At 40.3% G+C, this 26,631-nt stretch overlaps 1 protein-coding gene and 1 long non-coding RNA gene across 4 annotated transcripts in view; both read right to left on the bottom strand.

Annotated features, from left to right (window-relative positions):
- Window positions 1–10,529, bottom strand: part of LOC114545733 (uncharacterized) — a 233,926-nt gene extending 223,397 nt beyond the window's left edge. The window contains exon 1 of the long non-coding RNA XR_003690929.1: window positions 10,263–10,529. This is a non-coding gene — a long non-coding RNA (uncharacterized LOC114545733). The remainder of the gene's footprint in view (window positions 1–10,262) is intronic.
- Window positions 10,530–13,539: 3,010 nt separating this feature from the next.
- usp53a (ubiquitin specific peptidase 53a) overlaps window positions 13,540–26,631 on the bottom strand; it is a 32,157-nt gene continuing 19,065 nt past the window's right edge. For all 3 annotated transcript variants that reach the window (XM_028564123.1, XM_028564124.1, XM_028564125.1), the window contains exons 11-17: window positions 26,378–26,524; window positions 24,890–25,036; window positions 22,013–22,781; window positions 21,151–21,218; window positions 16,300–16,366; window positions 15,472–16,202; window positions 13,540–15,385 (exon numbers count right to left, since the gene is read on the bottom strand). In XM_028564123.1, coding sequence (XP_028419924.1) covers window positions 15,309–15,385; window positions 15,472–16,202; window positions 16,300–16,366; window positions 21,151–21,218; window positions 22,013–22,781; window positions 24,890–25,036; window positions 26,378–26,524 — 2,006 coding nt within the window. In that variant the 3' untranslated portion in view covers window positions 13,540–15,308. The remainder of the gene's footprint in view (window positions 15,386–15,471; window positions 16,203–16,299; window positions 16,367–21,150; window positions 21,219–22,012; window positions 22,782–24,889; window positions 25,037–26,377; window positions 26,525–26,631) is intronic.

The raw sequence follows: 26,631 nt of genomic DNA on the forward strand, positions 1-26,631 counted from the left end.
ACTTTGCATCAGTATGGAACGCTGAGAGCCACTGACCAAGCGGGATTGTGACAACGGGCTGACGTAACACACGTATGTCACCAAATTCATTTCCTTGTTTCGGATAGGAATACGAGACGGGTGTGAATCCAACATCTCACATTTACCAACAAAACGTACAACAAACATTTCAGAGTGTCCTGCCAACCTGTATACATTTTAACATCAACGTACGCTTTAATGATTTTTCACTCTAAAGTCGCTGAATGCTGCTCTCTGCAGCGGGCAAGGCTGCTGCTCATCTACACGGTGGATGCAGGAAAAAACGGAGAAGAGACGTACACAATTACCTAAATTGAGGACAGCTATGCTCATTATTGTAAGTGCAATGATAAGTTAAAGGTCCCATGGCATGAAAATTTCACTTTGAGGTTTTTTAACATTAATGTGTGTTCCCCCAGCCTGCCTATGGTCCCCCAGTGGCTAGAAATGGTGATAGGTGTAAACCGAGCCCTGGGTATCCTGCTCTGCCTTCCCGAGCTTTTCTGAGCAAGGTTACCTCCCCTTTCTCTGCTTTGCCTGCCCACTGAATTTGGCCCACCCATGAGAGAGAGAGACATCGTGGCTTTCAAACGAGCAAAGTGGCAGTTGGTCAAGGCCACACCCCCACCCTCCACCTCAATAGCTACAGACACAGCAATGGCACATACTAAGGAAAGCTCATTGTGCGACTGGCTCTAGCAGCTGTAATTCTGCACCAAGGCTGAATTTCAGGAAAGAGACTTCAGATACAGTATTAGGGGACCACTAAGGCCTATATAAAAGCATCCAAAAAGCACCATGTCATGGGACCTTTAAAGTCCAATAAGTACTTCATCAAACCATATAAATGTGTGTCCCAGATAGGGGTGGGCAATATATATCGTTTACAATAATATTGTCTACGATAATAGTCATTGTTGTGTTAACAATGTGCAAATTGACATTATCGAGAATTTAAATTACTAAGAAAAAAAAACACTTCAAAACACGTATTGGAACGCTACACATTCACTCGTGTCAACAAAGATGGCGGCGCGCGATTGTGCAGCGGCTACTAGCTCTCCTGTCGGTGTATATTTATACAAGTACAGCCACACTGATCAATACAGGACCACAATACAACACACCACGAGAACCTTCCAGGCGGCTTATAACATCCCGGAGGACACAGCCAGACCGGGCGCTCCAGGTTGTTGTCGGCGCTAGCACGCCGAGCTAGCTACCGGCAGGATGAGAAAATAACTACGGCAACAGTCAGACCAGAGGCGGAGCGGAGGACTGCATTTTTGTGCATAATGAACGGCGTACCAACAGCAGGATCGCTGCCCTGCACGGCTCACCTGACCTGGAGCCCTGTCGGTTATATACAGGCAATTTTATTTACCAAGAAAACAGCACACTGCCGTCTACATAGCCCCCGATGCTAACGTTCGCACAAGTTTGGCTCACTGTTAACCATAGTGAACAAACTGCAGCGCGGGGGGAGGGGGGGGATACATATTGTAGCAGGGGACTTTAACAAGGAGTCCTTAAAGTCTGTACTCCACCAGCTTTTTCCAGCATGTAGCATGTGTTATTAGAGGGAAGAACACACTAGACCATGTATACTCTAACATCAAGAAAGCACACAGAACTGCTCCTCTCCCTCACTTGGGCCAGTCAGATCACATAAACTATTCCTGATCCCAGCATAAGTCCCGGTCAGAAGGACTATACAGCCAAGTAGAAGGACTATCAAAACCTGGTCTGACACTGCCCTATCACAGCTCCAGGACTGCTTCCAATAAAGACATGGTTGTGTGCAATATGTTACAGAACAGAGCCCACTGTTTATTGTTATGATTTCATCTTGCTTGTATGCTGCACAATTTACATTACAGCAGAGGTGTACAACTGAATGTGTACTCAGAGTTCAATGTTCCTACACTAGTTCAATTAGTATAGTAGTATTTTGTCTTTGAATTGTTTTTACTTGAATACTTAAATTTTAAAGAAAATAAATAACTGTTTTCATTCAACATTGTGCCCATTATCATCAATGATTAAGTAACTCAGACTTTTAAAAACACATTTTTAAACTATATTGTCTAATTATCGTATTGTCAAAGTCGGAAGATATTATTAAATAGTTTTTGTCCATATCGCCCACCCCTAGTCCCAGACCAGGATAGGAAATTAACCCTTGTATTATGTTGAAAAAAAATTACATTGATGTTACGGGTCAAAATGACCCGTACAGTGTAAATACACTCAAAACAAACGTTTTTTTCCTCAAACATTTTTCCCCCCAAACTGTTTTTACCAATTATTTAGTGAAAATATTTTAGGTATACACTTGCATATTCCATGCTTAGCATCCCTTCTGACAGTACATGCCCAACAAGCCTGCCAAATATGGCATCAAAATATTGACATCCTAGGATGAGATTTAGCATCCTAGGATGCCCATATTTTGATGCCATACTTGGCAGGCTTGTTGGGCATGTACTGTCAGAAGGGACAGCGCCCCCTGAATGGAACAAGGCCTTCATCTACAATGACATGGGGACCAGGATTGTACAAGACAGGTACAATTTCGACCCATTTATCCCATACATCTCTGATGGCAGCTAGTTTGTCTCTTTCACGTCGACCAGCTCTGGTGTTGTGGAACACCCAAGCTTTCGTATGAATTGACTCCAAAAGACATTGTTGCTAGAAATATTGGCCTTACTCTCTTCATTCCACAGACTGGCAGTTGCTTCTCCCTTTGATTTGTACATTCCAGCTAATACTAGGATTTCAATGTATGCATGCAAGTCAATCTGATCCAGTGGCTTCCATTTCTCTTGAAGTACACACCTCCCCTGCAAGTTGGTCATGTCCAGTATGATCCTCTATTGGTTGAGATATGAAGAGATGAAATGGTGATTGAATATCATCAACTAGTGTGGCAGAAACTCTTGTGGGGCTTGGAATCATTTTGATGACAATCTGCCTTGGTGTCAGTGTGGGGATGTTGACCATTTTATTTTACCATCATTAGCTGTCCATGTCCCCTCTGTTGAGGATGATTGCTGCCCATTCCTGATGTGAAGCACTTTGGATACCTGCTGGTTGTTGTAAAGCGCTATACAAATACATTTTGATTGATTGATTGATTGATGCTAATGTATACTCCACCAGACTGGTTCCCTGAATCCTCTTCATCATAGGAAAATTCATAATCGGGATCGTCAATAGCATTGAAACCTCTTCCTCTACATCACTATTACCATCAAAAATCTGTGCTAAAACTTCTTCCGTTGCAAATCTTTTGGAGCTCATTTTGTAGTGTGCGTGTCAAAGAGATGACGTTACAACAGAGAAGAGGACAAGCGCAAGAAAGCTCCTCCTTACACACACACACACACACACAATTGACATATATGTTCAAATTTGATTTATTCAATCAATTATAATTGTCTTAAATCCAGCCTTTCATATTATACCAACATTTGCAGCATCCTGTGCCTTTTTGGTAAGGTTACTAGGAAAACTCAGCCCAGAGTAGTTTTATTCTCCCCAAAAGAAGTTTCCTTTTATTTGTTTTACCAACAACAAAAAACTCTCGCAACTTCAAAGCAACTTTTAATCGCAATTTTTTTTACAAAAGTTGCCACAAATTCAGGGCCGCAACAATCTCAAAAAAAGGCCGCGAAATCCTGGAGGGACTGTTTCAAGGTCGGACTCTAGCACAAGACATTTGCTGTACTGCTTAAAGTTATGCAAATTAATAACATGGTAACCATTCTTAAGTAGAAGACAGCCCAATGTGTTTATGGGTGTATGAATGAGCGGTTCAAAATATGCATAAAACATATGAAATGACAAAGACAACTAAAACAATTATACAACTCAATAAAATTCCTCAATAAAAACAAAAGTCTCACAAAACACATCACCCACATGGTCTTTGTGCACACAGAATTCAGCAAACTGTATACAAACAAAAAGGTTGAAGAGAAAGAGACCACACAGTTAAAGCTGCTTGAGGGAGAAGGTAGAGCTAAGCCATGGTTATCAACCCTTTTAAGCCTGCAGACTTCACAGCCATTTGCAAATGCTCCCCTTCATTACTAATTTGCCTTCCTTTTTCACTGGCACCAAAAGATGCTTGTGTTTCCACCTGAATCCGTGACAGACCGCTGCCAGCGGCAGCGCAGTAATGGTTTCCAGGGAGACAACAAAAGCACGGCTGCTAGATGTACAGGGACACAACGCGATACGCCCCATTTCTGCTCCGAGGCACAAGCCACACCAAGCTTCTACTTGAACCCGTGTTTACACATCATCTCAGGCAGTAAGAAGGGAGGATGTTGTTCCCACTTGCCGATGAGTGCGAGAGTCATTCCACCATATACGGCCATTTTGCAGGCTTTTAACATATATGATGAAATTTTTAAAGCATTAATGGAATACATTTATGAGAAATAAATGTATCAAATGATTGTGTTTTTGTGATTTATTGGCGTATATTAAAGGCAATTCACTTAGAACAAAATGCTAACTATTTACTACGCGGCTGACATTTTGAAAAGACTTGTAACTTGACTTGTAAAAAAAAGATAATCGACACATCTAGGGTTGTGACGGTATAGATTTATTCTTACTGCAGTAAAGAAGCAACGTATTACCGCTAGATGGCGGTTAACCCCACCCCCCGCACGCCAAATCCTGAACACACATTCACAGAACAATCATCAATGTTAACTTTGGGGACTTAGCGATTATAGCAAAAAAGTATGTGAACCGTTTTCTAAATTTGTTTTCAAAAACAATCAGCTGGGGTCAAAACACTAACATGCAATCAGCATGGCCTCTGTAAAAAAGCAGGAAGATTATGGAAGACCACGTAAAAACTTTTCTTAGCTAAAGAAAGGATTAAAATGTTCAAATTGCAATGAAAACACTCAAATGTGGGAGAAAGGAGAAAAAGTTAACAGCAAGCACTTATTAATGAAAGACACATTTCAAGTTCAGTGTTGTCTCTGTCTTGCTCTGTACATTTTACTATCATTCTAATCCTTGTAATAGCTTTCGGTGTATTATAGAGTCTAAGCTTCCTTCTTGCATGACATTGATTTGTTGCAGGTGAGGAAAGATGGTAGTGGTTTGTTGCAGGTGTAGAGAAATAACAATATGCCTTGAGAAGGCAACAAAAACAAACAGAGCAGCACCATGTCATCATAGAATACCATCTTGGGTTAAATCTTACATACAGCGGAGGGGAAAATATCAGGAATTATAACATGAATTATAAGGGAGAAGACAGAAAAGAGAAAGATTGGAAGGCACACAGCTAGTGGAGCATACAACAACAAATTTCATAGAATGCTGATGATGCCTTCAACCAAAGATATCAGTGTCTGTTGCAAGGGGCAGATCTACCGGGGTGGCATAAAAGAAAGCCTTGTCACCCCGGCTGCCAGCAACAAATTAAAAGTTATGGCCAATTTGACAATTTACGCGTGAATCTCCAATGTCCGACTGCAACCGTTTGCTTCCCCTCTCACACATCTGCCACTCATCACCTGTGTCTTACCTTAATGCCTTTCCTGTGATAATGCACCTTACTTCTATCTCCTATTAAGTGAGATCACATTGTATGGTCACTTATTCCTAATATGAACGGTTTCACATGAAACATCAAATGCAAGACTTTTGTCTGTATGATTTTGTAAATGGCAGCCTGTGCCCGTGTGTACATACTATTTCTCATCAAACTGTTTTAACTGATTAAATTCAGTATATATACGCCATATGTTGCCACCCCTCAAAAATTCCTGCCCCCCTCTCGCCACCCCATAAATATTTTTCTAAATCCGCCCCTGTCCGTTGCCATGCCCTTTGTAAAGCCTTTCAATAACACGTGAAATTGGAATTATGTGACAATCTCAAAATGTGTCCTGCTGGTGTGCATATGTCCTCCACTCCTGTACGGCCACAAACAAAAGATGTTTTTTTTATTACCCAAAAGACAGCACTTCCCTCTCACTCTTGTGCTACGGTTACTCTGCACTATGCAGTTATTATAGTGATTTTATTTCATTCAAGCAAGTGGAAGAGGTTTATAAGTGGAACTGGTGGAAACCAGCAAGTGGGTTTTGCCTAACAGCCTCAGGCTGGAGTGGAACAAAAACCCAACACTGTAATGCCCCCTAGTGATGAATTATGATAATGCCAAAAGGAGACATCTCATGTGGTAAATACTCTAGCACAGAACTTTGCATGTGTAATTTGTGAAGCTTTTTTGATACAAGAGCTGCATTAGGGAAGATATATGCATACACAGCTTTTAAAAAGACAGGACAAAATGTCAATTTTTCAAAAACTTACAACTACATTTTTTGTGATATTTAGCTACAAAAGAGCCCATTTTGAACCAAAAATATCTTGATATCACTGAAATATCCTATAGCAAGTTAACAGTAGAGCATCAACATAACTAAACCTGCAAAAGAGATGCTAGGAAAAAGTAGCTATTGCCACCTGCACCCCGCAGCTTCTTCTCTCTGTCCTCTATTAAGCCACCCTCTCAAGTCAGAAAATTTGGCAAATCCCCGGAACAGACTACACCCTACTGCTATACTTTTTCAGCCTGCTCATATTTAGGATTCCACCGACCTCACAGGGAACCATTTTTTAAATCTTCCAAATCAATCAGATTTCACACTCTCTTTTGCCCCAAGTAAGAGGGCCTCTACCCATAATCCTGTTCCTACTGCTTGTCAGAATGACAACAAGAACAGAAGCCTGTGGGCTGTGTGTGCATGTTTGTGTATGCACATGTACAGAACTGGGCACAGGGTGGTCTACTGAAGAATAACTACACTCAAGACAGTAAAAGCAGAAAAACGAACAGTGTGAGAAAAGGAAAATAACAAATTTGAAAGAAAGAGTGAAAATAGATAGTCATGCTGAATTACAGCAAAATGATGTTTTGTTCAAACTTAGCCTCACATTTGAAAAGCTATGTTAAACTGGTAATGGCACTTCAAGTTCAATGTGAACTTCTACATCGAAAAAGCAACAATCTAAAACGCCTGACATAAAAAATGAAATCGGTCTTAACTACAGCCATTTTGTCAACCCCACTTCTTAAATAGAAACTCTTTCCTCACAGCCGGAGATCTAGTCAGCGGAAAAATCATAAACTTGCAGCTTAAAGCTGAATCTAAATTACTTTTAAAATGTGGTTGTTTCCTACAGCAACAAACCAAGTACGTTCAGCATTAAAAATACACACACACACACACACACACACACACACACACACACACACACGACAGTGGGCAACAAGCTTCATGCAGGGGCGCCACAACTTTACCATTGCATTAGCACAAGTAAACAAATTTCAAACTTTTTACAATTTTCTATTTATTTATTATTTAAGATAAGATTTGTGTGTGTGACACGCAGCAAAGTGCCGCAAGTTGGATTTGAAACCGGGCCACTGCAAAGGATTAAGCCTACATGGGGCGCACACTTAACTGGGTAAGCCAGAAGCCGCCCCTACTACCGTCTAGTTTTAACTAGGCAACAACCACCATCACCAAAAGCCAGATCATGCCTACAGCTATATTTCCTCTGATGGCCACTAGATGCTACCTCCAAGAAAACTGTCTGGATGAACACAAATCTAATTTTAGAGGCAGCTATTGTAAATTTTTAATGGTGCAATGCTTATTACTTGTGGGATGGGATTTTGTTAAAATGTTTCAAACTGTACTTCAATTTGTATAACCTAAAAAAAAACAAAAAAAAAACAACAAAACTATGAAAAATACTTTGAGCAAAAAAAAAAAAAAAAAATAACCATAGAAATTCCATACAAAGTAAATTAAATAATGCTATTTGCTCCAGTTGCTCAAAGAAATGCCTGTCTGTGCATTTGCTATTTGTTGTGAATAAACATGGACTGCGTGAATTAAGTACAATGATCACCTTACCCCCACCAATACATTTCTGGAAGAAACTTGATACCGTAATTCGGCAATACATTTGGAATAATAAACAACCCAGGCTAAAATACTCTACCCTGCAACGTACCGCAAACATGGGAGGCCTGGCCCTCCCTAACCTTAAAGTGTACCACAGAGCCTTTCAGCTACGGGCCCTCAGAGTGTGGATAGACCCCTCATCTACAGTCCCATGGAGAGAAATAGAGCAAAACCTCATTGGAAGTCTAAGACTGCAAGACCTTGCCTTCACAGGTGTGTGTCCAAAAAATAAAAAAAATAAAAATAAAAAAAGTGTATGCTAGCCTATGGCCCTATTATCACCAACACATTGACCAACTTTAAACAGGTGGAGGAGCAACTACGCTATACCAATAAGTGGCATTTGAACACGGCAATTTGGCACAACATACACTTAATGTCTGGTAACAAACTTTTTGTTTAGAACCAGTGGAGTGACAGAGGTATTTATACTCTAGACCAGTTACTCAATGATGAAGGTATGTTAAGTTTTGAAGACTTGAAAGCTAGCTTTGAGGTCCCTAGGACATCCTTCTTCCTTTAGCTTCGCTTAAGATCAACCCTAAAATGTTATGGAGTACCATGGGGGAACAGTCTTGAGACGCACCAAATCATTAAATGGCTTGTTGATTCTCCTGTGAGAGGATTATTGTCCAGGATTTATATTAAACTGATGCAAGTATCCGTAGGAGAACTCCCAATACTAAAGAAATGGGAGCGAGAGCTGAGCCCTGAGGGTAACGTAATTGATTGGGAGACAGTTTGGGACAACATTTCCCACTGTTCCAAGAACCCAAATCACCAGCAGATCCACTTCAACATATGCCATCTACGTTCAGACTGCAGGCCAAAGTGGCCCAAATCCGATTTTTTGGGGTCAAGTGACCAGGTCAGGCTTCTTCAGAAGTAGTGTGAACACTCAAATCTAGCCCAGATCTGATTTTTTCAGATCAGATTCAGGCCACTTCCACATGTGGTCCTGAATCCGACCCAGATCTGATTTTTTTTCAATGCGACCGCAGTGTGAACAGCCAAGGCGGATTTGATGTGACTTTTACCTCAAAAACCCTCGCTGCGCCCTCTCTCCCCACGGGGAGGGGCGGGGCCCCCTGCTTCCAGTGCGGCCGTTAACCGGGGCGGGCTGTCCTCATTGTTACCCAACCACGCGTCACATCGCCAAGGCGGGGATCGGCTCACGTAAAAAGGTGATGTCATCAACCGCCCCCCCGCCTGTAAACACAGACCAAGGAGTTTAACGCGCTCGCAAGTCGGGGTCGCCCCGTGGTGCAATGAAAGTGAAATCCGGCGTGCACCGGCTGAGGTGAGATCCCGGTCCCTCGGGGTCGGGCGCACCACCGGCCCGAGTCGCCGCACCGCCGGGGAGGTGGAGCGTGTGCGAGGGCAAAGCCAGAGTGGTGGAGGCCCGTAGCGGTCCTGACGTGCAAATCGGCCGTACGGTCACACAGACCTCTTTAGTGAAGTTGCAGCCATAACCCCGCAAATTTGTCTCTCTCTCTTCAGTCTTCCCCTCCTCAGCACCTGCGCATGGCTGCCATTACACAAACATTTTAATACAAAATAAAAAAATAAAAGCTGAATAATAAATAAAAATGCTGACTTCCTCCATAACCTCCCTAACTTTAGTGCAACAGGGTGCTGCATCTGATGCCATTGTTATTGTTCTTTTGCGCATGCGGGTCAGTTCAAAACCGCAAACAGTTCACACTGGAATCTGATATAGGCCACATTTTAAAAGGTAATGTGAACAGCCAAACAAAAAATCGGATCTGAGCAAAAAATCAGAATCAGGCATTAAGACTTGCGGTGTGAACGTAGCCTAAAGGACATATTGGAGGCCTCAGAAGAGATACGTCTCTAAGGCCATTCCTTCTCCCTATTGCACGTTCTGCCAACCTGAACAAAGTTGAACTTCCTACACATGGTCTGAGAGTATGAACAGGTGCATGGATTTTGGAATAAAACAACATCAATAACAGCAGATGTGATAGGATGTCGACTTCCTACTGACCCGATTGTTTTGTTAATTAATGAGGACTCTAAATTACACCTACTTGGTAGACGGAAAAAAATTTGGCTAGCCAGCTCCTAACCGTTAGCAGAGTTTGCTAATTGTTACTTTCACCAAATATATTAAATGAGCTGGAAGCTTTTTCCAAGTATCAAAAGGCATGGTTTGTCTCAGAAGCAAAACAGACAAAAACAAAACACACCATGACTCACCCATTGTGGAGCTGGCAGTGTTCATTGTAGACATCTTTGGTCTTCCACTTCATCTGTACTGTCTCTCGATCGCCAATAGGCCTATAGCTCGTAAAAACTCCGGAGACTCGTTAACTTGTGTCTTTGTCCGAAATTAAGTTAAAACACACTTGTCTATTTACTCGAATATACCGTTATGCTTGTCTCTTTTAGTTTTGATAATTTAATATAGTGACTTTCAAACGACAGTTTCTTGTCGTTTGGCTGTCAACCTTGCAGGTGCTTCTAATTAGCAGCAAGACCCCTCATGTGCTTTTCCTAAGCTGCGTTCAAGCACTCCTCGTAAAGTCCCACCTTACGAACTGTTTTGGAAATAAATCAGAGGCTTTTAGAACAGGTTTCATTCTGATGACTTAACACTTACACAGTTATTTTGTGTTAATGAAGTTTGGTACCTCATTACATGTTGAAAATACAAACCGACCGCACGGCAGGTGGCATTCTTCCCAGTTCAAGAGAATTGACGTCGACGTCAGAAGTAGGCTATTTAATGTAGCAACACAACCTTCTCCAATGAGTGCGATTCAATTTCATTAAACTCACTAAAATAGCCCCTGCCATGTTTGTTGCTCTGTAGATCAGTACTCAGTGCTGTTACCTGTGGCCAGAAGCTATATTGCAACAATAATGATGAAGGCCTACTGTAAGGCATGATTGACAGCATCTATCAGTCCTGCATCAGGGCTACTAGAAAAACCTACCTGTGTATGTTTAGTTTCAACACGCCGAATGTACCGTAAAACACTCACGCAAAAACAATTCCAGTCATCATAATGGATTCAGCTGCAACCACCTTTATTTCAGGGACTGGTGTTATAATTGTTTTTATGTACCTGCCCTGCTAGTAGCCTACTGTAATCTGTTTTGCTATTTTGTCACAGCATCTTCTATGTCTGCCCCTTAATGCCACATCTCATCAATGTTCATAGAAACCACATTGTTAGATGGTTTATTTGGGCTACACTCATGTGAACGATTTTTCTGACAGCATTAAAGGTACACACATGCACACAAACAAGCAACAGGCATACCATGAAGCATTCCATTTTGTCTGTAATTTAAATGTAAAATTAACTGTTTAAGTCGATTCAGAACTAAAAGACGTGTGCTGATTTAAAGGGGGAATAATAGAAAAAAAATTGAAAAGAAAAATAAGGAGTTGGCTAAAACTGGAGTACGGGGAGAATAGATGATGCAGAGTGTACATTTAGTAAGAAAGGAAAGACTGGGGTAGGTTGACAGAGTGAGAAACCATACGAGGATGAAGGATGTGAGTGAACTTGAGGGACAGTTTGAGAGAGAGAGAGAGAGAGAGAGAGGAGAAATCAGAAAAAAGAAGTCAGACTCTGACAGTAGACACTGAGCTCAGCTGATGGTTCCTAATGAAGTACGGCAGCTGCAGAGGTGGAGCCATATGACAGGCCCACTCTGACGGATGGTGGAGAAGACACACACCAGAAGACAGCTAAAAATGAAGCATAGCAAAACTATGATAGACGTGCCATGCAATGAGGAGCAGAGTCAGAACATTGTCAGGATTCTCTGAACACATTGCATGGTGTACATTTTTCCTTTTCTTCCTCAAGTGAACATCAGAATAATTATTTTCCGGTCTGGAATTTACATTTAAAAAAAATCATTATCTTACTTAATTGTATTTGTGAGTTGTCTTCCTACAAGTGGCAACAAATAATTTATTTGTGGGCAGATGAGTTGGGGTGAAAATCCATCCTCTACCTGTCTTTCTAAGTCAATTATGCGGTTACCATTTTGGCAGTTTCCACATATTCATGTCTTTTGTAGGAACTTATTTTAGATATATCCAGCACTCTTCTGTTGGAGTCAGTATAATCCTGAAATACCTGTAGTTAATCATCTTCATCGTTTTTGCTGGAGCATGAAGACATTTTCAGGGGCAATGTGCTGGAGAATTAAAATAAAGTGAAATAATACTAAAAATATATAATATAATCCCTCAGTCTTTTTTTTTAACCAATGTTAAATGACGTATACACTCTTCACCTTGATTACATATTAAAAAAAAAAAAAAAAAAGACTAGGCCGCTTTTGTGCACAAACATTCTAGAATAGTACATTCTACCGAGATACAGAGTGACACATTCAAAAAACACACATAAATACACAGTGACAATGAATTAAAGTAAATGTTATAGTGCACATTGTTGTGAATGTCGAGATCAAATAGCTTTTTTATTTTTTTTGTTGCAAAGTCCTCTACTTCCCTCTTGAGGATGAAAAAAAGTATGTTAGCTTATTTTGTGTTCTGATTCATCAATATAACAGAAAAATCAGAAGACCTTTCAGGGAGCCTTGGATCATTTCAAAGACATTAAGAAAACATTTACATTCTGTTAGAACACTCACATAACACAAAAATCCTGAAATCCCTTTGTTTCAAAGTCAAAACATTGGTCTTATGTAATCCATTGTCTGTGTAAATGGCTGTAGAGTCACTCTCTAGAAGGAACTCATACATGTATCAGCATGGCCCAACCTTAACAATTTCCCAGACCTGGATATTACTTTGGCATTATTTCGTAGCTCATTAGCGAACCAACGTTTTGAATGTTAAATTATTCAATTTGATGGTTTTTGTAACAGTTAGAAGAAAGTAGACTTGGGTTTGACACATCCTTGATCAAACTTATTAAATGTATACCAATATATGAAGTATTTTAGAGAGGCACTAGCATGATTCTCTGAAATATCCATATTTATTTTGAGTGTGAAAAACGTTTACACTTCCAGGTCACATTCTGATCCAGTGGCACATTAGTCTATAGTCTTTTCTCTGCCCATTATTTACAGAGCCACAAGTGATCATTTCATCAGGATAGACCTTTCTTTTTGGGTGTTTAATTTAAAGTGGCAGGTGTCCTTGTAACACTCATGTATTAAACACTACCTTAAATCAAAGTCAAAAATATAAAATATTGACAACTGGTAACCGAAAAAGTGTATTTAGGTTAAAACATTTGTGAGGCCCCACTGTGGAGGAGGAAGACTATCTAGTGAATGAAAACAATCTGCACAAGTGTGACACAGAATTAGATTTGACATCCAAAGGTGCCAGAAAGCCATTGGAAGGAATGATATCAATCCATGTTCATAAAGGTGGCCATCTGCAGTACTTTTCATACACAACAATGCAATGTGGTTTATGAAAAAAATTTATTTATTCAGAAAAAAAAATAATACTTTTGATCATAATCAGAGGTGTGTTGTAGAACTGCATGATTTTTAGTTGGGAAGCCAATATTTAATGTTAGGTGCATTAACAATACATGACAGCAGGTGGCAGCAAATCACTGTATTTCCCAGCAGTGGTTGAGTGTGCATATATTGTTTCAGTAAGAACTATTTATTTAGCAAAGACAAAGTTCATCATCAGGAATGTTTTTTTTTTTTTTATAATTTCAATATTAGCATTGTGATCAAAGACCAGGTTTCCTCTTACTAAATAATAAAGATTCAAGAACAGCATTGCTACATTTTAAACTTTGTGCTCTTAAATATAACATAGTGCTTGACACACAGATATGCTTGAATAAAATTGTTTATTTAACAATTATTAATCAATTAAAATAAAATTAGATGTTACAAAAATTCTTTAAAATCAAAGAATTGTACAAATCATGGCTCCAATTGAATCTGGTCATGACCTAGAAAAATACAAAAGGCACTGTGCATTAGAGTCTGCTGCATATATAAAACAATTTAAACCCCAAAAAAAAATTGTCCACTACTCAGTTTTACAATAGGTTATTATTAATAATCCCCCTCAAAAAAACAAACGCCTTGTCTATCTCTAGATGATAATTTCACATGTCCATGTCCTATCAGTGCGGACCTGCTGCTAATATGAGCTATTTTTTAAAGAAACATGACCGACAACTGAATAATTGATACGGTTAAAGACAAACAAAAATGAAGCTTATAACTGTACGGAGTGTGAAAAGAAAAACAACTGACCAGAGATACAGTGCAAAGTAATAAAACAGTAAAGGATGTGTGAAGGTGTGCGTGTGAGGAGATAGGGCTGTGCCTCAAGCTACTATGCGACATACTTTTCTACCAATAAGCAATCAAATTAACGTATGTACCCATTCCCCTGTAATAGTATAGCCCCTGGACACCTACACTAGTGGTTAGAGATATTTTGATATATTAGACCTCCTCTGGTTGAGGTTTGACGAAAGGAGAGACAAAAGAAAGAACTATGCATGTTATTTACAGAGATCAATAAACTCAATGTACCAACAAGAATCTGAGGTTGTAAGTTTTCGCGTCTAACAGTCCTGCGAAAAGGCCTTATCAGCCAAAAACCTGTGTGGGTGTCCTGGAGCTTCATATTTACACAGATCCTTGGGATCCATTTTTAAGTTGTGTCAAAAGAGTGCCCAACTGGAACTTGTGTTCATCAAAAAGGAAGGTATAATATGTCAAAAAGAGATAGAATTGGGGCAGACACCTCATAACACTTCAAAATCAAACAAACAAAAGCATTCAATAGAAATCAATAGAAATAGAAATTCAATAGTTAGAGAAAGTAGAACTGCAAGAAATGTGTTACTTCTTGATGTAAAATAAAATCTTTTAATCTCTTGAGTGGTAAAGTGGCTTTTTTGTGACACATTCTTTACTGACCTAACGCTTTGCTTTTGAGTTCCAAAAGTCCAAACATGAACAGCAAAATGTTTTAGGCATGTTTTTTACTTCTTACTGTACCTTTTTGGTTCTCTGTGCAAATTCACTATTCATTCAAAGCTTTGAGCAGTTGATACCAAGATAGCTATTAAGGACACCTGCCGTTCTTTTTACAATCTCTTTGGCATCCAGTTTCATGTCCAACTTTCTGTTATGAAAAGTATATGAGCTAATACACATCCCAGTTAGAAGGAGTAAAACTGTGTAGCAGTCATAGTGCATAGCAATTTCTTTTGGCATCCAGTAAGTGGTTTAAGTTTATTGATGCTTTTGCTAAAATCATAGGAAACCATGCTCATCAAGTCCTTTTGGAGTAATTGGGTTCCACTTTGCAGTAGTCTTTGTGGTAGAATAGCCTGCAAGACAAAAGCCAAAGACTGATTCTATATATTTACAAAAAGGCTAAAACAGTTACACAAACAGTATAAATAGCATTAAGTACCTGATTCGGTTCTGCTTTTGGAAATCTCTGGTGGCCGAGCATCTGGCAAAGGAAGCCTTCCTTCGACATCACTCTCCCCTGATGACGTATGGTCCTCTGTTTTCATGTAAAAAGCAGGCTTCTTGTGGTATTTGGCCCGGTAAGTGTCAGTCATACAGCTATCCACAGAAAAGTAAGTGGTGGGAAGAACCATATCTGCCAGACCAGGGGAGTCTGGACCGTCATCGTGTCCGGGCTTTGGACTGGGTAACCGCTCGTCGCTCTCGCTGGCCGACAGATCGTTCCTGTCCTGGTCCGATGACCCCGACTTGGAGCTGGCATCCGATGAAAGCCTGTGCTCGGCAGGTGTCTCAATCCACCGATGGAGGGTGGTGTGCGAGAGTGAGGACACACCATTTTTGGGTTCATTGCGGGGGCTCGACCGTGTTGGCACCTCCGGCGGTTGGGAGGGGACACCAGATGGGTCAGCGGGACTGTTGCCAAAGGTCTTGGGGGGTAAAGGTGGGGGATAGTTGTGCGAGAAAGGGTCTATGTGGGCAAGAGCGGCAGATTCTTCTTGTTCAGAGAAAGGTCCAGCAAGGTCATCGGAGCTGTTCCACTCAGAACTGCTGGTCTTTGCCAAGTAAAGAGGCACAGGGCTCTCAGGGCTGCCATCCACGTTTTCCTCTTGCTCGCTGTCCACACAACTGTTCTTTTCCAAGATCCCGGGAGTGTATCGGAAGGCTCTTCTTCTGTTACGGGACAAAAACACAAACATCAGTAATTTACCTGCCAATGTGCCAAATCAACTGACTACTTGTGTTATGTTCTTTACAGATCTTGGTTTACCTTTGTATAGGCTGACCAGAGAGGTTGTCTGCATCTTGTAGATCCGGAGATTGTCTTCCTTGTTCACCTAGACAATAACGAAGCCTCGTGAGCATCACAACACACTAATTTGTAAATGTATGGTCATCACCACCAGATGGTCTAAATAGAGCTAGGGTTCAGTCATGGGTTTCTATTTAAACATGGCTACTGTATTTTTTTCTGTCTCTCCAGCAAAGACAGTTATCTAACAGAGGTCATGGTGAGGCCCATTGCCTGGTGCTGTGAGATGAAGTATCAAAGCAGCTAGTCTGGCAGAGCACCCTCAGGCCCCCTGTGTACCACTCTGACTGTCTGATTCAGCCAAAGAACGTGGCCCCTCAAAAGGGAATTTGGGTTCATATCCAGGCCGTTAGCTTTGAGCGAACAGTACAAATGAAAGAATAAGGACCCTGAATGAACTCTAGCAGATTTAGAAGTTGGAACATACGCAAACTAATAAGAGCAAGGAAAACTCTGTCAATCAGGTCATAATGTGATGCCAATGAATTACGCTGCAATCATTTTGAGATAATAGCCGATTCCACCCCTTAGATCAACAAAAACACATGTTTAGAAACAGGTCCATAGGTGGGGGCTGGTGTGGAGCTTAGCCAAGTTAGCAGGGTGGGTGTGATTTACAAGGCCTGAGACAGACAACAGCTGACTAACAGGACAAGGAAGAGAGTGAGTGGCTGAGGACCATCTGTGATGTGTCAGCATACCCTCTTTTTTTTCCTGTGCTCTCTCAAAGCATTAGTGGCTAAATCCTTTGTGCTGGCATGCAATTACGCCAGGGTCAGACTCCAGATCCCTCTCCACAACACTATTGCATTTTTAAGCCGCTAAGTCCATGTGGCAATTCACAATTTGATGATGCTGATCTGCAGTGTTGGCAAGCAACTGCAACAATATCATTCTCAAAAAACAAAACAAAAAAGGATGCAGTTTACAATGCTTTTTCTCTCGAAAATCCCTTTATCTTTATGGTCAAGTGCACTGTTGCCAAGAGAAAGCTTGAAGGAGAAAGCAGCTGAATTACAAAAGAGCAAGGTGACTGTGTTGTTGGGTTGCCTGTCCGTCACGGTTAAAATCATAAGATTTGTCCCAAAACAGCTATCAAATAATCGCTATAATTCCCATCCGGGTTTAATGTAAATCAATTCTTCAGGTTCAGCGTCTGGCTAATCTTTATTTTAGTAGAATTTTGGGATCACTGCTGTAGCTGTGGATGCCAGCAAAACAGATGTACTCAAGGTGTCCTGCTGTTTACATGGCCTACTGCACTTGCCTGGGAAACAGTCCCATCCTACTGCGATTGCATGGTTTAGGCTGTGGTTCAGTGGCATTCAATGTACTACCCAAACTGCACCAAGTGGTGTGCAACAAAATTTCCCTGACATTAACTGGAAAGCATAAAGTCAAGTTGCTAAATAGGATAAGTTTTTTTTGAGCTATCAGTGATTGACAATAAGTGCCATGCTGTGTGTAATTGTAATGTATATTTTTTTTTTTCACACCTTTTAAAAACACGTGAGGATAGATATATTCTACTCATGTTAATCACTCACAGAAGTCTTTAATCCCATTCCAACATAAAGAATACCTCTGAGAAAAGTTCAAGAGAAGCACCTGTTTGAGTCCTGCGGTTATCCACTAAAAATGATTCAGGACATTTAACTGAAGAGAACAGAGTGATCCGACATCATTTCAATTATACCAACTTATTACACAACTGAGTGTGAAACTCCCAAGCAAACCCTAACTAAGTTTGTAAAAGAATTGTACATGCAAAAATTCCTGACAGCCCTTTGAAGTTTTGTTGATGTGACAAAAAAACTAAAACTCTACACATTTCAGTTCTAAGACTGTCAAGTTGAGATTTGTAGTTCTGTGCGTTCTTCTGTCTGGGGTACTTAAAATTCTTGAACATCAATCAGCATGCATATTTGCAGTTCAGCTTTGCATTGAAACCTGAACTACGTGGGGAGGAGAGATGAACTCCAAAACGTCATCACACATTCTTAAAAATCAACTGGAATAGCTTTTGTTTTTGTGGCTGTTTATATGACACAGGCATAGAAATATTAAGCCAAATGCCAAAATGTACATATGTACTCATACCATGGCATTAACACATTAACGCAGAATAGCATTTCAGCTCTCAACACACTAACTCATGGACACACATTCACTGCAAAAGATGTATGCAAACAAACACAATGGACAACTTCATTGATTGGGATAAAGGATCTATTCACCATTATTCCCTATTATCTTTTTCTGAACTTTACGTCAAAAGCATTGTTTTATATAGGGACACTAAGTATAGTATTTAAGTATTAAGTAAGTAAGTATTTATCTCGTACAAATCATAATTTCGAGTTTTATACATAGATGAGGGCAAAGTTAATTACACAACTCTTCCGTTTATGTAATCCTCACTTTGAGGTTGATATGTTCATGTGCAAACTGAGCCATAACAGCTTCTCAAGTGAGTTTCTATGGACTCTTCACGAGGTCTTCAGCAGCCAGCCGAGCCAATCAGGACAAAGGCATGATTTACTATCAAGATAGCAGGTACAGTACACCCATCTCCTGATAGCCGTGACCTTTCATGCGGTTATAGATAGAAGGTTCCGCTGCCATTTCCATTTTGGTATAATGCAGCTCAATGAGATTTATTCACAAGAAGGACAAAAGGTTGTCATTAATGTGGCTAAGAGGGGCCCAGACCTAGACATTAGGTCCCTCTTTTCATAGAACGAACCAGCATAAGAATGAATGCCTGTGGTCAAAATGTCAACTGAACTCTTTACAACTGCCCGCCCACATGTGTGTGCTTTTAGAAAGGATTTTGGACTTTAATGGACTACTGGAATCTGCAGCTCAGGACAGACTATCGCCGCTGAACTCGGGCCAAATTGACTTAGGACACATTATCTGCAGCTCGTCAATACAAATTGCAGACAACAACAGGGCATAAATATTCCATACTGAGAGGACTCAAAGGCCCTATCAGAGATTTTTAACCAGGTTTAGGTTTAAAAAAATTAAGCATTTCAAGGCATTCATCAAATGAATCAAGACTAACTCAAGATACAGCTGTAGATACTTTTCAAATATAAAAATAAGTCTTGAAATGTTACTAATCACAGAGGAGGCATGTAATTGAACCCAGGTTCAGTGTGTGATCAGGACACGGTCATATCTTCTTAAAGGCACTAGGGGGCAACCACCCTGAGTGAGTAAATAAAACCATTGAGTGATTTTCATACAAAAAACACAACCTTTGTACAAAATGTATGTTTGTGCAATCAAGATAAAGACTAGCCTTAATAATGATAAGTTCAGGGGACATCTTTTAGAGAAATTTTAAAAAACAAAAAGGATATTACAGCAGTGAATAAATGACCATGCCTGCCACTGAAGTGTTTGACTCTTTGCCAAGGAATTCTTTCACATGAATCACTCTGCATGTGCAGATGCTCACAGGCAGGCTTGTGTAAAAGCTATTTTCAACTCTGACTAAAACTAAAAGCAGACAAAATTGTAGCTGCCGTTTCTATGCTACATTACATAACTTCTTGGAACCTTGAAATAACTGCAGTGCTACTAAATGGCATTTTCATTGCCTCGTGTTTGAATACCACCTTCTGACAAGCCCAGTCGTGGCATTTTCTGCCCGGCTGGGCACAGCTGGGTGGCCCCTACAAGTGCACTCATCTCCCCCTCTTATTCAGGATTAACTCACTGTATTCCTGTTGAGGGAATTAGTAAGGTATTTTTCAAGATATTTGTTAATTTAAAAAGATATTTTCCTTCCTTCCTTTCTGTGCCGATACCGTCTATTACTAGCAAGCATGTGCTAGGTAAAGAATGTGTGTCCAGGTGTCAAACCCCCTTATGCTATATCCATGTCATTAGATGACATGTCTAGAAGATAAAACTAACCATTATTGCAACATGACTCATACTTGAGGCTCATCATATTTTATTTTTGACAGACCCCCAATTTTGTATCCCGATGGATCTTAAAGCTGGTTTACTTCCAAGACGACATTATTCACTGCAGTGAACAGTTAAAGTCCTTTAGGTTCAATTTTCACCCTTTCCTGTTTTACCTTTTGTGTAATGTTTGATGAACTGAAGACCTGATACAAACTAGGATTTTTATTTCTGTCAATGTTGAAAGTGTTTCACTATGCATTAAAGGACAACCAAATTAATTTTAAAAAGACAGTTCTTTAATTTTTTTTCTTACTTGGGTTGATGTTTCCTTTCCCCGTACATTTCTCTTGTGTGCTGCACAACATAAACTTTACTCAGGAAAAAAGGTCAAGGCCAGTCAGTGAGGAAGCAGAGCACACTTATTTCCATACAGTATCCCTTCAATCAGGCGGTGACCTTACAGTACTGATGGAACAATAAATCAAGGAAATTGCTTAGTACTATCTAAATGTTTCAGATCCTTACAACACACAGAAGTATACTGGGCAGAGGAAACGTCTTTAATGTCAGGGCCAATCTTTTGTGAAATCCTGATACTTTCATTTAGGGCTTATTATATGTACACAATGTAACACACAGAAAACATATTTCTTCTAGATTTGTGTGTAAATTACATGCTCAATATTTTACATTTTCCTATGTTTGCTTTAATGAAACCTACCACATCTAAAGAATACAAATCCTAACCACTGCTAGCTTTCTCTGATGATGTACAGTACACACAGGTTTTGCCTGAAATATACAGAATAAGCAGATATCGCTAAAACAAAGTTATTGGTATGCAGAAATATGAAATTGTGCAAGTGTAAGAGAGTTACTTACCAGTGGGAAATGTAGAGTGCAATATGTCAGCCTTTAAATCATCACTTTTTCTCAGAGGGAAGTGTTCCCTAAAATACAAAATAAATTCAATTATTCATGCAATGTAGATTGCCACAAGATATTCCAAAGCATTATCTTTTACCAACCACTTATAAAGGACTAAGATGGATCCAAAAAAAGGAGGAAATAATCCCTCATGATCTCAGCCTGTTTTTATCATGATTAATTTACATGGTGTAATCGGATACTTTTCTTGAATGTGGAGACAGCACATGTACAAACTTAATTTTTCTCCTCTCTTGTAACGGATGTTTACTGTGGGGCACATGTAGTTTCCTAGGATAGGCTTTGCATTTGCTGTTAAATGTATAAAGATGTTGTAATAAAACTAAATCAAAACTTGTGGGGAGAATAGATAATCAAAGGAGCCGCACTTTACCAATTTACCGTCAAGAGATAAGCTTGAATAATTCACTAGTGGTTGAGACAGTCAGCTATCCGCTGTCTCTCCCCTCTGAGTACAGGAGTTGTCAGCTAGTTGGGTTCATTATCTCCAAACAAGACCTGTACTACAAAGCCAACAAATGACAGCCCAGCATAATAAGGCTGGCACATCTGCCTTGTGTGCATTTATGTTAAATGGGTATTGCTATTTTTAGAACAGTTTGTTTGTTATGTTTAATCATTTAAAGATGCCAGCACCTTTGAGACTAAAATCCATTAATGAGTAGGGCATGGGATGACAAAGCAGCATTCTGACACTGGCATCATACAGCAAAAACATTTCTGCATCTTACTTCACAGAGCCAAGAACTTGTATACTTGGCTAAGAAAAACCTAGATCTCAGACAGTCTTTTTTACCTCGTCAGATGCAGCTCAGGGGTGGGCCGCAGGTCCTTGGAAGAAAGGTTCTCTACCACAGGGGAGTCAAGATTTGCTGAGCCATTGCTTAGTCTGTCACTACTTTCATATCCAGATTCAGTTCGCTGGATCTTCCAGTTGTCATTCCGCACTTTTAGAGTTGCTGAGCCCTTTGACCTGTCCTTGTCATCTGAGTCCAGCGAGCTTCGGCTGCCACCTGTTTCATGCCTCTGCTCATCCTCATAGATGGTCATTAGGCTCTTGGGTTTGCGTTCTTCTCGGCCTCCCCATGTAAAATCTCTGTCTCGCTCTCGGTCACGGGAGGGCGACTGACTGTTAGGTCTCCTCCGGGGGCTGTGCTGCCTTCGCTCTTGATTTACCGAATTACCACTACTAACGGCACTCACAACACTGTCCACATTTAGGACCTCACGCATGGGCTTCCAGGGGCGGCTGGACCTGCTGCGGCTGTTCCCTCGACTTCCAGGACGCTCTCTGGAGTCTTGGCTGCTGTCAGTATCATATCCGTTGGAGACTTGGTCTAATTTCCGGCTGTAATGACCACTGCTGATAATGGGCACACTGGGCAACACTTGGACCCTTGAGTGAGTGCGAGCGGGTTCATGTGAGGACCGTCCACCAAGGTAGGGTGTTCGCTCAGTCCGTGTGGGACCTTTTCCTTGGCTGCTGTACAGACGAGTTTCCAGGTGTTTGAAGCCATTCTCTGGAGGGGAGACGGAGCGGGAGTAGGTCCTGTCCTGACCTGGATCTGGTTTTAAACAAAATACGTTTCATGAGAGCTTGAATTATGATAAAAGCCAAACACAAACACATTCGAAATAGAGTTTTTTTAAATCAATGATGCAAGAATATAACACGTTTAAATTTTAACTAATCCATTGAGACGGTCAAATTATTTATATACGGTATATCTACTTAAACCTTTGTCACCTCCAAACTGCCAAAATTCCTATCCATAATACAAAAATGAATGCATCAAATGTAGTACCATATATTTTGTTTAAAGAGTTACGTATACAAGGATATAATTGTATCGGATTGTCACATAATCCCTGATGCACCGGACGCCAAAAGACAGTGTCATGAATAACGTTAACAAGACCACACAATTGACTTTCACTGGACCCTCAACACCAAGACACAAAGCTGTGCTGAAGCACCGTGTAGGTTGGGCAGAAAGTGAGGGGAGGGCATGACGACAACAACAGGGTTACTGACATTTATGTGTGCCGATGACAGGAAGATGTGAATTACATCCGACACGAGTCAATTTCCCTCTGTGGCGTGTACACAGAGGGTAGTCAGCTCACGTACAGAAGTTTATGCAAATACACATGATGAAAGGTAGCACTTTAATGTATTTTTGTGTGTGTATGCATACATGCGCGTGTTTTCCAAATGCTAAAGTGACATGTCTGCACATGATAGTGTGTTATGAATGTGTGTCTACTATTTCAAGGACACTTCCAGACATAATAGCCACTTTTAAAATATATGGCCACACATCCTTCCTGGAAACTACTTCATCTGTGTCAAGCTATACATGCACCCACACACCCATATTACTCCACACAACAGTGACATTTCTAAACAGCAATCAATTGTCTTCGTACGATTTGTTTAATCTTCTAAATAAAATCAAAAAAAGAATTCTATTACATATTGAATGGAAAATCTGGTGTTATAGTTTTATCGTACGAGTACTCCTTTCAATTTTAAGGTTCGTCCATCTATCCAATGCATTTTCATAACTTAAAGCGGACAGTGTTTGAATCAGAGGCTGCATGCTTTGTATTGAAGTCATTGTTTAAATGACCTGGAAAATCTGATATGCATGTTTGAGGGTATAAAAAGTGAATTTAATACATATAACTGTCAGTCCTTGGAAAGAGATACAGTCCCTATTGCTTTGGATTTTTGCTGATTGCGTGCCTGCTTAAATCACTTCAAAAACTGCTCTAACATTTTTGCTTGAAAATGATACCATGTGTTTTACAGAGAGTGACGAGTTGTCAACAGTAAACAAGGGTGTTGATAATTTTGGAAGAATAGTAACATGTCTAAATCCATACAGCCAGAAATCATTTATAAATACCTTGGGGTTATCCCAGAGAGCAGCAAAGTTGCTTAAGCTTTCCTTCAGTGTTTTTGTCTGGAGAAGACTTTTTAGCAAAGTGCTAGCCTGGGCATTAGCCCCACTGCTGTAAATTTATACTACTTACATTAACTTTAGTGTCACCTCCAGCCTCGTCATTCATCATGGCAACGCCACTAGCTTCCTTTAGCAGACTGCATTCAATCACGATGGGACGTGAGCTCGCTGCTAACACAGGCTACGGATGTTGACATGGTGGATTTGGGAGTGTGTTACAATTGTGCCCCATAATCCCTTGACTTATTCTCTATTGAATGCAGTAATGTACTAAAAGAGTATTAAAGAAGTAGACCAATCAGCCTCCAAATTCATACCAACAAACAAACTCCATTTGTGAGGTAAAAGGGAAATGGGAAAATAGTGTCAGGAATATATATTTTTTGAGTGAAATTCTCCCTCTAATTAAATCATACAGTATGTTTAACTATTTGGTTAGATCGACTTTAAAGTTTGTACGTTTGTTTGTAAATGTCCATGTAGACCACAGAGAGGGCAACCAATGGCTCTGAATATGAGAGAGTGGGATAAAGGCAGGCTCCAACAGACGTCAGCACTTAATCCCCTTTTTGACACATTGCTCTCGAATCGCCAGTTACATAAGGGCTGGGGAAGTGGAAGGCTAGCCTTTTGTTTCTTAAAACCCGGCAACTCTCATCTGCGTGTGTATGTGCTGTATTGCATGTGCCACATCTGTGACCAACCTCTGTAGCGTGACTCTGGCCTCCGTTGGCCACTCCTATCAGGCTCTCTTCTGGATGGATGCATCCCACGCACCTCTCCAGCTCTTTGGGCAACTTCTCGAGAAATCTCCCTGAGGCGACTCTTGAGATCACTGGTGCCAATTTTCACTACAAAACAGAGATGTCAGGTATTACCATACGGAATTTGGCACAATGTCCCTAATGGAGGGATATATTTTTTTTTTCCAATCTCAGTTGAACCTCTGCTGAATCAGGCGGGGATTTCCACCACTGCAGAAATCATTAAAATTATTATTTTTCTCAGTGTACATATATCTATTGTCACTACATCCTTTTCCTTGTAACCATTTTCCATCTCTTAGTCCCCAGAACCCACAAGGCACTGAGCATGCAGTGTGTAGATGGAGGCCACATTATAGCACATCAGTGTGCCGATGTATACGGTACATTTTCTGCTACATGAGGGGAAAGGCAGTAGGGTGGAAACACGTCCATGCAGAGGCTTCCCTGCTCTGTCTCATATTTTCACTTTGAAACACAAGGATTAGTCATGGAACTGGAAAATGTTTCATGAACTGGAAATGGAATGACCATACTGTGGTCCTGTTAGCTGTCTGAGATTTCAACAGATTTCTCTGTGAAGAAAACATGTTTCAAAAAAATACCAGGTGTTTTCTTAGACTACATTTTCTTCAGCACCAAAACACTGAATATGCACCAGTTTAATAACTTGACTTCAGATTTGACTGTGGTGCTTTTTAAAGCTCTGAGTGACTACTCATTTTATTGTACTGATTGCAACCTTCCCTATGCTACACCAATTCTTAAGCAAGAAGCATTCAAGTGATGGTAAACAATGACACAGATCTTACGATTCGATTACAATTTACGATTTCACATACAGAGTATAACTTGCAATCATATCTAAGGAGATTTTATCAGTTTGGTTTGCTTCTATGTTTTGATTCATTATCTTTTCAGTAAGGCAATTTACTTATCTTAACAAATCTCCTATTCTCAATTTACACTCTTCTCACTACTTGCACTTAAGTGTGTGCAGAATTGGCAGCTCTTTTTGACCTCTCTCCTCAGCGAGGGCCTCTAATCCCCTCTGTATTACCAACATGGCCAGATTTAGTTTTACAGCGAAGGCATTTAATTATCTCTTTCTCTGGTTGCTATGCCACATCTGTGCTTGTCACCACTCTCTGTGGACAAAAATATTTATAATTGAGAGGTATTTCAAGGCTAAGCAATATAACCACTGCACATTGTGACTCATTTCTTTTTTGCACATTTTTCACTACAAATCACTATTTCCACAAGCACATATTATTGCTGATACTTGTCTGAACAAAAAACAACACTTGATTAAATGACTTGTTGAAATGGAAATGTATACAGTGTGTTCCTTCACTTCTTGGATTACAAATTTCTCTCTCTTTGCCTTCTGAAACATATTTAGTCTTTCCATATGTCCTCTCTTACCTGGTCCCCTTCCTCCACTGGTCTGAGCGCTGCCCCTGCTGAAGGTTGAAGGGGTCTTCTCTTTGAAAGAGTCTTGGCCCAACAGAGCGTTCAGATTCTCCCTGGTGAGGTCCAGCTTCTTGGGGGATAAAACTGTAGACTGAAAACCTGCGGAGGAGGGGAAAAAAGGAAACAAACATTTTAGGCCATATATTCTGGATTGTCTTTTAAAAAAAAAAAAAAAAAAAAAAAAAAAACACACACACACACACACA

This window comes from Perca flavescens, chromosome 19 (assembly GCF_004354835.1).
Source record: "Perca flavescens isolate YP-PL-M2 chromosome 19, PFLA_1.0, whole genome shotgun sequence".
NCBI classification, from domain to species: Eukaryota; Metazoa; Chordata; class Actinopteri; order Perciformes; family Percidae; genus Perca; species Perca flavescens.